At 33.1% G+C, this 13,681-nt stretch overlaps 1 protein-coding gene across 1 annotated transcript in view; it reads left to right on the forward strand.

Moving 5' to 3' along the window:
* LOC144973341 (dnaJ homolog subfamily C member 12-like) overlaps positions 1–5,628 on the forward strand; it is an 11,490-nt gene extending 5,862 nt beyond the window's left edge. Inside the window, exon 5 of the mRNA XM_078915643.1 lies at positions 3,120–5,628. Within this exon, the coding sequence (XP_078771769.1) occupies positions 3,120–3,196 (77 nt within the window). The 3' untranslated portion in view covers positions 3,197–5,628. The remainder of the gene's footprint in view (positions 1–3,119) is intronic.
* The last annotated feature ends 8,053 nt before the right edge of the window (positions 5,629–13,681 follow it).

Raw genomic sequence — 13,681 nt, forward strand, 5'->3', positions numbered from 1 at the left:
GTCCAGAGCAGAATCTCTTTTACTGGTCAATGGCCACACAGTGCGGCGGTCTTGAAAGGCAAAAATAATAATGTAATCCAATCCTACTTTCTACAAAAGTACTATGAATTGAAGCAATGGTATCATTTCTTTCATCAGAACATTCAATTGGCCCTAGAGGGGTATTTTAATTGAGATTTTGCGCCAAATTCGCTGTCTTAGCTTGTCATTCTCATGCTGCCTCAATCAGGTGTCAGCCATTTTGTGGTGGAAAAGCGAATATAGCCTCAGCGCTGAAAGAGTTAATGATGAAATCTTAAAGGTACAGCTCTGTAACTCCGAAAATATCAGACTCCAAGCGCTTAAATTACATTGGCTCTAAATTTTTTGTCAAACACACAAACTGTCTCACTTTTCATACCATCTACTAAATCTAAACTGGTAGTTTATAAACGAACGCTTGATAATAGGCAAAAAGTTGGGGTTTTTTCCACAAATGCTCTGTGGTAAAATGTTCTAGGCAGACAGGCCAAAATGAGAAAAGGATCTCATTTCAGCTACTGTGCCTATCCAAGGGACAACTAATTTTATGAATAACTGTTTGGGCATAAGAGGACACGGTTTTGAATATGCAATTTTCAAAATGCAAATGTTTTCAGATTTTAGAATGCGAGATACTTCATAATTTTTATTTTCTTCTGTTTTAATTAAAGAGTTAGACATAAATAGACAAGTAATTATTTTAAAATGTAAAAACATTTTTGAATGGTATTTATTAATGCATAGCTGCTAACCAGTACGATAAAATCGTACTTAGTACAATTTGGCCAATCCAGAAAAAGAAAAAAAATCCAGAAAAAAAAAAAGAAAAAAAAGATGAAAATCTGATAAAAATTATCTTGGGAGAAAATTTTCGCCACAACGGAGGCTGTTGAGCCCAAGCCTCAGTAAACTGCTTCTGTCACCACCTCCCCATCACTTATGCCTACCTAGTATGATGATAAAGGTAAGCTTCTCTTAGTATTACAGTTCTGATCATTCTAGTACTTAAGTACATTAATAGATATGCCATTTTAAGACATGAATTGGGCGTCCACGCTGCACCGCGTATAATAATACGTTTTTGCATTTTGAAAAGTTGGCAGCTATGTTAATGATGTGTGGTTTTTCATGATTTTAAAAATCTTTTTGTATTAGTTCAAAGTTTTATTTTGATAATAATTTTCTTTTTTTTTTTTTTTTGTTCAAAGCATTAGTCAGAAAAAGACAATTGCTCATTTTGATGGTATTAATGACAAAGAGGGGCTATCCCAACAATTTTAAAAACTCGTATCCTGGGTGGGGTCCTTTGACCTCCGATGGTGGTCAGGAGATCACTTGCTGTGTCTCCTATCCCCTTATATCTGTTTTCAGAGTTGCTTTCTGTCTTTGTCTTGGAATGGGATTGCTTGGTGTTGTTCTGGCCCTTTCTGGGATCATTAGCTGAGAGGGAAACAGTCTAATTTGTTTTAGTATTCGTTTTGGGAGATGATTTATTTTTTCTGTGTAAAATGTTTTTTTAATTATGTCTTTTGTTTTGGATATGTTTTGTCAACATTTGAGTGTGTTCCTCTTAATGGGAGGCTGTGCTGGTGTCAGGATAAGACTTTTAGGTGATTTCAAACTTAGTACATTGATAGTTTGTTCTTGGAATCTACATCTGTTCCCTCTTCAAACTAAACTAATTCCTGTTTGTCTTACTTTTTCTTTGGTGCTTTAAATCCTATTTCTAGAATTTTTGACTATCCCATTTTCTTCCTTTTTACTGGCGCTGATATGACCTAAATATGTTGCAAGCGCTGTAAAACCCTTCAAAACAAAACAAAAACAATATATCTTCATCTTCTCTCACACTTAAAAAGATGTCTATGCCAATGTCAGCATTTTTATATTAACCCTTTTTTATATTTATAGTCTTAAAAAATGAATTGATCTTGAAATAAAGACCTTTAATATAGAAGTCCTGCCTACTTCAATGAAAAATTCTTAAAGCTACACATTTTTTACCTCCACCTGCAGATCTACAGAAATATCAAAGGATCAATAAAACTTGATAAAAATGAAAATTGTGCATTAGAACTCCAATATTCAGGACTATAAAGCTGAATGTGGCTATGTGGTCTTGTGGTATGGCACTCGCCTTCGGATCAGAAGGTCCTGGGTTTGATTCCCACTCTGAGCAGTGCATAGTTGAGTCCTTGGAAAAGGCTCTTTACTCACATTCTACTCGGGAATAAAAATGAGCTCATGGCTGTTAACTGTGTTGTATTTGTCAGAAGAAATTGTAATATTGCTAACAGGCGTCATGTCTTGTTCTACATGTTAAATGTTGCTGGTGGCTAGGGACCCCTTGTAAAGCGCTTTGCACTCCTTAAGTGGATATTGCATTATATAAAAGCCCATTTTAAGAAAATACAAATACTTCGACATTATTTTTTTTTCTCCTATAAAAACTACAATTTTTAACATTTTTAAATCGGTAAGTCTGCTATGGTAAATGGTGTCCAGATATTATTTGGAAACATTTTTTTAATAATGCGGGATCGCCCACTTGTCTTTTAAACCGACCATTTTGCAATCCCATTTTTCAGATAGCCTTTTAAGAAATCTAATCGTTCAACTTCTATGGCAATTGTCATTCGTGGTGTCATTAAATCCTACTTGAAATAAAACTAAAACTGAAACATTCTTCAATGGAATACTGTTAGATACCGTCGCCTAAGCATTCCATCATGAAATATAGATGATCTATCAAACAAACACATGATGTCAACAGGAATCACCCATGTTGTCCAAACTGAGCAAAGTGGAGGTTAATAGTCTTGCCGCAAGAAAAAAAAAAAGTGCCTACAGCAGAGATCTAATCTGGGACCTTCCAGGTCAAAGTGCAATGTTGTAACCACTTGGCAACAATGCCAGGTACTTATTTAATACATGAGAGGGACTCGAACCCAGGACCTTCCTATATTAAAGCGAATGTTATACCATAAGACCACACAGCTGCCCAAACACAAATTACTTAGAATAGAGTCGACTTTGAGTTACACTCAGATTCAGAAATTTCTGACTTAAAATCCTCCTTTTCTTTTCATTGATTTCAGAACGTCCAAAAGCCAGTGGATGGGAGTCGGACAATTCCAACGCTTTACTACAGAAGTTCAGGAACTACGAAATTTGAAGAAGAAAAAATGAGATTTATAAACTATGGAATCTGAATAAAGTCAACACTCCTAACTTAAAGGCACCACCTCCTGTTGGTCCTTAATCTCAGTCAAACCTTGGGTTAAATTCCACCATTTTTTCTGGTCCGGTGATGTTGACTTTATTGGGATTCCACTGTACTTGCATTGTGATCTCTCTAGTCTTTCTGGTGATGTGGTTGAATCAAGTAGATGTGGGTAGCAATGGCTGAAATTTAATGTCACACTTTGTAAAAGTATCGAACAATAAATAGATAAAGCGGATTCATAAAAGAAGTGATAGCATAACAACTTGACAGGGAATGTTTTGGGCTCAAAACTCATCTTCAATTAGCCAACAACAATAACAGGTAGTCATTAAAGTTAAAAGAATTAAAATGTTTCATCCAAGTTGAATTTTTCAAATCTTACTATTGCTTGTAAAATACAATATCATTTTTGAAGAAGAGTACTTAAATATCTTTTTTAACGAACTGAGAGATTTGACAAATTTTTCCTCTTTTTTTTTTTTTTTGATTTGTTCATTAAAAAAAAATATTCAAGTACTCTTGTTCGAAAATGATATTGTATTTTTACAAGCAATAGTAAGATTTGAAAATCTGAACATGGATGAAACATTTTATTTCCTTTAACTTTAATGACTACCTTCAGATTGGTATTGTCTTGATTTGCAATTCTTTGGTGGACTTGAGCACTAGCATTACTAACATTTGCTATTTCTTTACCTTGAGTTGTGAACGGCTTTTGAAGAGAATTTTTTTGTTGTTTTTTTTTTTTTACAATTGTTATAATTACACCGTTTTGCAAATTAGACATTTTCTTCATCACAATTGGAGATATAGGAACACTGTATCGAGTGGATGTAGATGAGATTTAAACAGTAATGAATAACAATAAACACATTAGCTTAAAAAAAACAAACACAATGTTTTGGGCTCAAAACCCTTCTTCAGCAAATAACGACAACAATAAAAACACAAATGCATCATTTGAAATCCAGATGGACGACAGAAATAGTACGTCCTTTCTGCAAGTAATAGGAGATCATTTTCGTTAATTCCTTTTTACAGTCCACAGCTTCTTCCAGCAGCTTTGTATTCCTTTGACCTTTGACTTGTAGAGGGTCTTATTACAGAAAGAACTTGCTTTTTTCCTCTCTGCCGTCTATCTGGGTTTTTATGTAATGTATTGATTTTTAAAAAATTAATTGTTCTTGTTGGCTGAAGAAGGGTTTTGAAGCTGAAACGTTTCGTGTTTGGTATTTTTTTCATTTTTTTTTTCAACCTGTTATATTCCTTTTTGTTTCTAACCTTTTAGATGCAATTTAGAATGTTTTGTAGTGGTTGTTACTCAATTTACTAAAAAATAAATGTTAGTTATGTCAGTAGTCGATTCCACCAATGAATTAAATTGTCCTTCAATCCTTTGCTAACCAGAAATCAGTTTCTTCTGTACCCAGACTATGCTGTGTTCATACTCACACATTGTATATATATATGTGACTCACCGTATCAAAATGGTATTAAGTCAGGATGAAGCGGATGCTGTAAATTGAATTTATAGACACAAATAAGAAATTCTTCGTTAGGATGGAGATTAAATACGTCTTGCATTGCAAAAGACTCAAAGTTCGTATGTGGTCTTGTGGTATGATACTCACTTTCGGATCAGAAGGTCCTAGGTTCGAGCCTCGCTCAGTGCATAGTTGAGTCCTTGGAAAAGGCTCTTTAATCACATTCTCTCACCGTACTCAGGTGTAAAATGAGTACCTGGCCGTTAACAGCGTTGTCTCTGTCCGAAAAAAAATGGTAATATCGCCCTATAGACATCGTGTCCCGTCCTACATGTTAAGTGTTGCTGTTGGCCAGGGACCTCTTGTAAAGCGCTTTGAGCACATTGAGTGGATATTGCGCTATATAAAAGCTCAATTAATTTTTACCATTTGCATTCTAAATTCACATTTTGGGGTTTGATTCATCCTGACATAAAACTGTTTTGAGATGATGGGTCTTGTACAAGAAGATTACGGCAATATTGTACAATGTCTGTACAAGTAAAAGCTGTTCCATATAAATGATCTTGTTCAACCAGATTAATTTTCATATGAAGCATATCTCTAATTTGCCAAAACAAAATGGAAAAAGAAATATCAATGAAAGAGAAGAGAGGGATAGAGAGAGAGAGAGAGAGTTCAGTTTAAGCGGTGAAAGACAACCAGCTTTATATAAATAATAATGTTTCATCCCAGAGATGTATGTTTGCATATTATACAGGCCTGTAAATCTTCCGTCTATTGTCGGATTTCCGACATTACGATTTTGCTCTTTAAGTGCTAAAAAAAAAAAAAGATAATAGTAAAAATAAAATTCGTAACGTCAAATAACAGAACTAATAAAAAAGAAAATAAAAGATGTTTATTTCGTTCCTTGAAAAAATTAGATTTTATTCCATTTCAAATGCCGACTTCAAAAAACAAAACAAAAAAACTTGTTATTTGTCGCATCAAAGACAAAACTAAACTTGTTGTATATCAGATAGCTATAATATTATCATGAGTGTAGACGCTCCGCTAGACGTGGGTGTATTCACTGCCTGGCTACTGTGCCACAGCCAGTGAGTGAGGGTCGCGAAGTTCGCGCGTCGTCTTCACACACACACACCTAGTCAGTAAATAAAGCACGCACAGAAGTGTGTCGAACCGGACCGGAAGGTTTCTCTCTATTTTGCTACCGACACACATGCATATCTCCGGTTCTCATATCGTTTTCTCTATATTTTATTGGTTCCATCCCGATGTGAGATGGAAAAAAAATAATGCGAAATAATTATTTTTCTTCGAAATATATATTCTTCTTCGAAAGCTCTCACACGACCGTACCACCTCTTCTTCATTTTCTTTTTCTTTGTTGTCGTCGTCCTCTTCTTCTTCTTCTATAAGAATTAATCCAAATAAACGAAAGACTCAGCATAAACATTTAACACAAACGGGAGCGAAGATACGCAGCTTCCCGTGTGAAGCACGAGATACACATCCTTCAAAAGGGTAGGAATTGTTCTCTTCCTTTCATTTAACAACCAACTCAGACCTGGGCCTTCAAATAATTGGGATTTTTAAATTTTTTTTGGTACCATAAAATAAGGACCTCGTTATAAACAAGTAGGGGAAAGTGACATGATTTGACTAGTCAATTGACGTGTCATAACTGTGTTGTGTCCATATTTTTGTCCTGTTGTGTCTATTTTCGCATGTTCAAAAAGTTCGGACAATTTTTTTCATCAACCATTTACAGGCCTGATTATATCTTTTGCTCCATTATAACTATAAACCAGAGAAATTTAATTTTTAAAATTTAATTGTTTGAATTTATATATTACCCTCATGCTCAACCTCTGAATTATTTTTTTCGTATTGTGTTTATTCTTTGCAGCTAAATTTAAAAAAGAAGCTATTTCTCATTTTACTTTCAATTTGTATCTGGTCCTTTACAAATACTCATAAGCGTATGAGAAGCAATGTCAAATTCTATTATTTTTTTCTTGATCATTTTTATGTCATTTAAAATTTAAAATGATTGGGATTTTAGCTTTTGTTAAAGATAGTGCAATATCCACAGTTCACTAACTGTGCTTCTGGGTGGGGTTCCTGACCTCCCATAGTAGTCAGGGAGGTACATACTGTGTCTTCTATCCCCCTATGTATGTTTTCCAACATGCTTTCTGCTTTGTCTTGGAATGAGATTCCTGGTTTTGTCCTGGCCCTGACCGGATACCCTGGCTGGGAGGGAAAGCCAAATGTATAGTTAGTTTTGGGAGATGATATTTTTTTCCTTGTAAATCATCTCTCTGTTATGCACTGTATTATGTTTTGTTTATGTATTATATTTGATTTGTAAACATTTGAGTGTATTCCTCTTAGTAGGGACCTGTGCTTGTGTCTGGATGAGACTTTTAGGTGATTTCAAACTGAGTACACTGATAATGTGCTCTTGGAATCTAGATCTATTGCCTATTTGAACCAATTCCCCTTTGTCTGCCTTATTCTTGGATGCTTTAATTGTAATTCTAGACCTTTTTATTATCCCATTTAAAGCGCTTTACAAGCCGTCTTAAACCAACAGCAATACTTAACATGTAGGATGAGACATGGTGCCTGTTAGGTTACGTTACAATTTTATTTCTGACAGACTGTTAACCAGTAGTTACTCATTTTACACCTGAGTATGGTGAGAGAATGTGTTTAAAGAGCCTTTTCTAATAACTCTACTATGCAGCTCAGAGCGGGACTCAAACCCTGGCCCTCCCAGTCATACGACAAGACCACTTAGCTGCACTTAATTAGACAACTTAAATTCATTACTGAAAATAAGGAGTATTGTATCCAAAGAGCCATAATAGTGGGTGGGTTGAAAGAAAGTATCTGTAATAGTAATAGATTGATGTCTTTTATTTTCTTCCTTGTAATTAGTTGGAATCTCAAGATAGATGGCCATGTTAAATATATTTATATACACATTTTAAACTCATACTTTTGTATTCATCGCTTCTTATAATATACATTTTGATGTCTTAAGAGATTAATTTTATTGTTGAAAAATCAAATTTGCTATGCCCAAATGAATTATGTCATCAATGCTTTTTCAAACTGGCATACTTTATTTTATTGAGCATGTTGCCCTTTATGTTATATATATATATATATATATATATATATATATATATATTATATATATATATATATATATATATTATATAGTGAGTGAAATCAACTTGCATTTTGTCCAATAATACAGCAGTTTTGTCACCAAGGCATCTCTTCAGTTGTCAGTACGATCTGCTGTATTGGACGAAATGTGAGTTGATTTTACTCATTTTATAATGCTTTGAGTTGTGAATTTATTGAGCACTGTCAGAACTACAGGACATCCATCAATAATAATTATATGATATAATATATATATATATATATATATATATATATATATATATATATATATATATATATATATATATATATATATATATATATAGATTTTTGTGATGAATGAAGCTGTGATCATTTTCATGTCAATTTCTCTAAATGTTAGTGATGTCACTGTTGTAGTGTAGTTGTAATATTGTTTGGCATGATGGCCACTTTATCTAAACAGATTTTAATGTGAAGTGGTGCCTATTTCTAATTTATATATCTACTTGTTTAGATTACTACTATTACTACCAAACAGTTGCTGCATTTAATGTGAATTATTGTTTTATTTTGAGATGGAAATTAGTTTTATATTTAAATTTTTATAGACGGTACATTCCATTTGTTTACATCAGAAATTAGCTATATCAGAATGCAAACGTTCTGACCATTTCTTGGCTTTTTGATGTCTCAAAAAAGTGACATCAATCTAAATGCAGATGTAGTCAAACACCATCTCAGTGTCTGGTCAAATTTTAGTGTCACAATCTACTTGTTTATATTGAAGTTTCCAACGAATGTTTTGTTTGTTATTTGTTTTTGTTTTCCGTTTCTTACAGCATTTTTCACTAATAATTGTTCCAGGAGCAGCAATTTGAAATTTTATTCACTTAGATTATGATTGTTCAGGGGCCCTGATGTGAGATCCCATCTATTATTTACAGGGACGAGGCCCTGAGTGGTTAAAGCATTGCACTGTGACCTGGAAGTGGAAGGTGCTGACTTCGTGCCCCTTGTCAGGCACCTTTGTTTTTCTCCTTGGGCAAGATTATTAACCCCGATTTGCTCACTTTGGACATTATGGGCGATTCCTGTTGACATCAGATGTTTGTTTGATGGTTTATCGATATTCCTTTTGAAATGCCTAGGCAAAGCCATCTCACAATGCTGCATGGAAGGGCATACGGTACTATTTACATTGTTTACTCACTCAATTCTAGAGATTTTTGCTACTTTTCAAAATTTGAAAAAATGTATTAAAAATGAGCATGTACAAACTACCATTATTAACGTGTAAAAACTAAAAACATTAGCTTTGATACTACTCCCATAAATTTGTCTCAGAAAAATGTAATAAATAGGCATGGGGTGAAAGTAACCCAGTAAACTACGGATATAGTCGGTGTTAGGGTTGAGTGAGTTAGAGACGTGAATAACATACTATTCTTATAGTTGTTTAGTTTGTTACCAAATTTTTAAAAAAAATTTTTAAAAGCTTTTATATAGCGCAATATCCACTAAACTAAAGCGCTTTACAAGGGGTCCCTGGTCAACAGCAACATTTAACATTTAGGACGGAGCATGACACCTGTTAGGGGATATTACATTTTTTTCAGACAGAAACCGCTATTAACAGCCAGGTACTCATTTTACATCTGAGTACGATGAGAGAATATGAGTAAAGAGCCTTTTCCAAGGACTCAACTATGCGCCGAGTGAGGCTCGAACCCAGGACCTTCCGATCCGAAAGCGAGTGTCATATCACTAGACCACATAGCCACACTATAGTTGCTGCATTCGTGAGTTGTGGTATTTATTTGAGATGGATAATAAACTTATATTTCAATTTTTATCGATGATTTTTATTTGATTTAACTGTTATTGTTTATTTGTTAGACGTTATTCTGTCCCCGCGGAAAATTGCAAATGAAAACCCAAAAAATTGCACCCAAAATTCAAAAAATTGCATGCAAAAAAATGCAAAAATTGCAAGGAAAAATTGCAAATTTAAGACATTGTTTTCAATAAACAGCGCCCAATAATTTATTCTTGCTTTAATTCTATGACAAGCACAGTCCACCAATTTTAGTTGGTATGTATTATACAGTATTGTGTCCATAAATTACATTAAATTACATTTATATTGACATTGCATACTCAGAAAAGAAATATTATGCCAGGTATATACAGGGGATGCCACCAGGAGATTTTGAAAAAAAAACAAAAAACAAAACTTTTACACAAATGCATGGATTCCTAACATTTATGTGGTAGAAAAGCTCATAATTTTTTTAAAATATTATTATTATTATTATTATTATTATTATTATTATTATTATTATTATTATTATTATTATTATTATTATTATTATTATTTATTATTATATTATTATTATTATTTTTTTTTTTTTTTTTTTTTTTTTTTTTTAATTATTATATTATTATTATTATTAATATCATTATTATTAAAATTTATTATTATTATTATTTATTATTATTATTATTATTATTATTATTATTATTATTATTATTATATTTCCAAGTAATCTATACATTATAATAATACAGGGGAACTCGGGAATAACGAGGTCGAGGGGACCGACCATAAAAACTTTCTATTTCCGAATTACATGAATCTATGTTTATGGTAGTATATTAAACACCCATAATAAAAATTTTAAAAAATACATAAATAAATAAAATAAAAAAATATTTTAAAAAAAAATTTTAAAAAAAAAAATTAAAATTAAAAAAAAAATTTAAAAAATAAATAAATAAATATATATATATATATATATATATATATATATATAAAATAGATTGATGTTATCAATAAAACTATTATTAAATAGCATCTTTAATAGTTTTGTGTGACGGTGGCAGTAGTATTTTCATATGTTTAGCATTATAAGATTATATGTGACTCCAGAACATGGAAAATTGCAAAAAATTGCGGCAATTGTCAAAATTGCGGCGGCCGCCCGCGATTTCCTGGAGGGACAGGTTATTATCAACAGACTTTCTTACTTGAGCTTTTTTATAGAGCATAATACCCACTTAACGTTCTAAAATGGTTTACGAGGTGTCCCTAGCCAACAGCAACACTTAACATTAAGAACGAGACCTGATGCCTGTCTGTTGGGCAAAATGACAATTTTTTCTTGTTTTAAAGAAACAACTGAAGAAGAGATTTCTAAAATAATTTTTTCATCTTCCTCGAAGTCATGTGATTTAGATCCTTTACCAACTAATATTTTGAAATTATGTCTTCCTGAATTGATACCTTGCATAACTTATATTATAAATCAGTCACTTATCTCAGGACAAGTCCCAGATATCTATAAACATGCAATTGTAAAACCTCTCATAAAAAAGCAAAATCTCGATGTAAATGACCTTAGTAACTACCGTCCCGTCTCAAATCTGCCATTTCTTTCTAAAATCCTTGAAAAAGTTGTCCTCAGACGTCTTTCACATCTCCATGAAAACAATCTATGGGAAAAATTTCAGTCAGCTTATCGTTCTTACCACAGCACAGAAACTGCTCTGTGCTGTGTTGCGAGTGATTTGCTTGATGTTTTAGATAAAGGTTCTGTTTCTCTTCTGACATCGTTAGACCTTTCGGCGGCGTTTGATACTATTGATCACGGTATTCTCATTAAACGACTTAATATAACTTTTGGCTTGTCTGGGACTGTCTTGCAGTGGTTTGAATCTTATTTAGATGGCAGAAAGCAACAGGTTATGATTTTAGATAAACTTTCTCGTCAACATACATTGTCTTTTGGTGTTCCTCAAGGCTCTGTTTTGGGTCCAATTCTTTTTGTTTTGTATACTTCTCCATTATCTAATGTCATCACTGGTCATGGGCTGCGCTATCATCTCTATGAAGATGATACGCAGATTTATGCTACTGAAAAAACAAAAAATCTCGAAACTGTAGTGAAACGTGTGGAAGAATGTGTGACGGGTGTAAAAGAGTGGATGGATACAAACAAGTTGAAGATGAATGAGTCAAAAACAGAAGTGATGATTGTGGGAAATAGAGGGCAGTTGAAGGTGAATGATGGTCTTGAGGTGTTGATTGGGGGTGAAAAGATCAAAGTTTCAAAGACTGTGAAAAATTTGGGTGTCTATTTTGATTCAGAAATGAGAATGTCAGCTCACATTTCTGCTCTCTGTAAATCTTTATACTTTCAATTAAAGAAAATCAGTTCGATCAGTCAGTATATTGCAATTGGAACATGTAAAACATTGGTTGTTTCCCTCATTTTTTCGAAACTAGATTATTGTAACTCGCTGCTTGTCAACTTGCCTCAGGCTTCTATTAAACAATTACAACTACTGCAAAACAGTGCAGCAAGATTAGTTTTTGGCAAAAAAAAATTTGATCATGCAACCCCTTTGTTGGCCTATCTCCACTGGTTGCCCATTGAAAAGCGCACATATTACAAAGCAGCGTGTCTTGTTTATAAGTGTTTGGCTGGTATAGCACCGGCATATCTCACAGATCACGTGGTCATGTGTAAATTTGAAAATTACACTTTAAGATCATGTAATGACCAAACGAAAATTTCGGAAAAAAGATCAAGAACAAAATTTGGTGATAGATCGTTTGCTTGTTTCGGCCCCAAGATTTGGAATGAACTACCACGTGGTCTGAGGGAGTGCAAGTCTTTACCTACTTTTAAAAAGAATCTCAAGACACATTTTTACTGTATTTGTTTTTCTTGACTCTATATGAATCCTTGATTTGGCTATGAATTATTATTGTATATTATTTTTTTTTCACTTAAAATTGATATTTATATTGTAAAGTGCCCAGAGCTTGTGTTTTTACATGAGAATGAGCGCTACATAAATGTGTATTATTATTATTATTATTATTATTATTATTATTATTATTATTATTTTCCCAACAGAGACAATGCTTTTAATGTCCAGGTGCTGGAATTTGAGATATTTAAAGGAAATTCCCCTAAAATGGAAAAGTTGAGAGCAGAATTTTTTCATTGGATTTTTTTTTTCTAAATGATGTTACTTTATTGAAATATTGGTTTGTCCTGGCTGCCTTACTTTAAAAAACATCTTTTCAATGTCTTGAAGTTGCTGTCCACCATTTTGTTTTCCACGCTCCGTGCTGCTCGAGAGAAATGTGCAAACCAAGTCCAATGCCTCATTGTGTAGGAATAGAGAAATTTGAAGGCATTGACTAAATATTGTTGTAAATTACATTAGATTTACAACAATCAATATTTAGTCAATGCCTTCAAATTTCTCTATTTGTTATTATTACGTACCGTAGTAAGGTCTATATTATAAATACAGGTTACTTGTACATTAGAATGAGTTATTGCCTTAAAATGTACTCACACAAGTTGGTGCATTTTCCCATTGTTGTTAAATGTACTTATCCGTAATTTAGTATATATATTAATTTTACATTCTTTGAAAATGTATTGTTTTACTTTGATACGATGTCATAATTATATTTGTGAAAGAGAGATTTAAGTAAAGGGAATGAAATAAGCAGCAATATTGCTTTGCTGGTATTGAGCTTTGTTATGTTTTCTATGATATGTTGCGGTTAACTAACTCGATTTACTAAATTCTTTACTGTCAATCCAACAACTCACCTAAATTATACCAAGAAGTTCACAAGACCAAGTTATCAATCCGATACACACACTTCGTAGTCCCTTATTATGCTGTCATTACTCTCCCAACTGACCTCCTGATTCCCACACACCCTCCATTCCACTTCCTTTCCTCCAGTGCA

Source organism: Berghia stephanieae, chromosome 5 (genome assembly GCF_034508935.2).
Source record: "Berghia stephanieae isolate SIO BIC M18660-M18661 chromosome 5, UCSD_Bste_1.3, whole genome shotgun sequence".
In the NCBI taxonomy this organism is placed as follows: domain Eukaryota; kingdom Metazoa; phylum Mollusca; class Gastropoda; order Nudibranchia; family Aeolidiidae; genus Berghia; species Berghia stephanieae.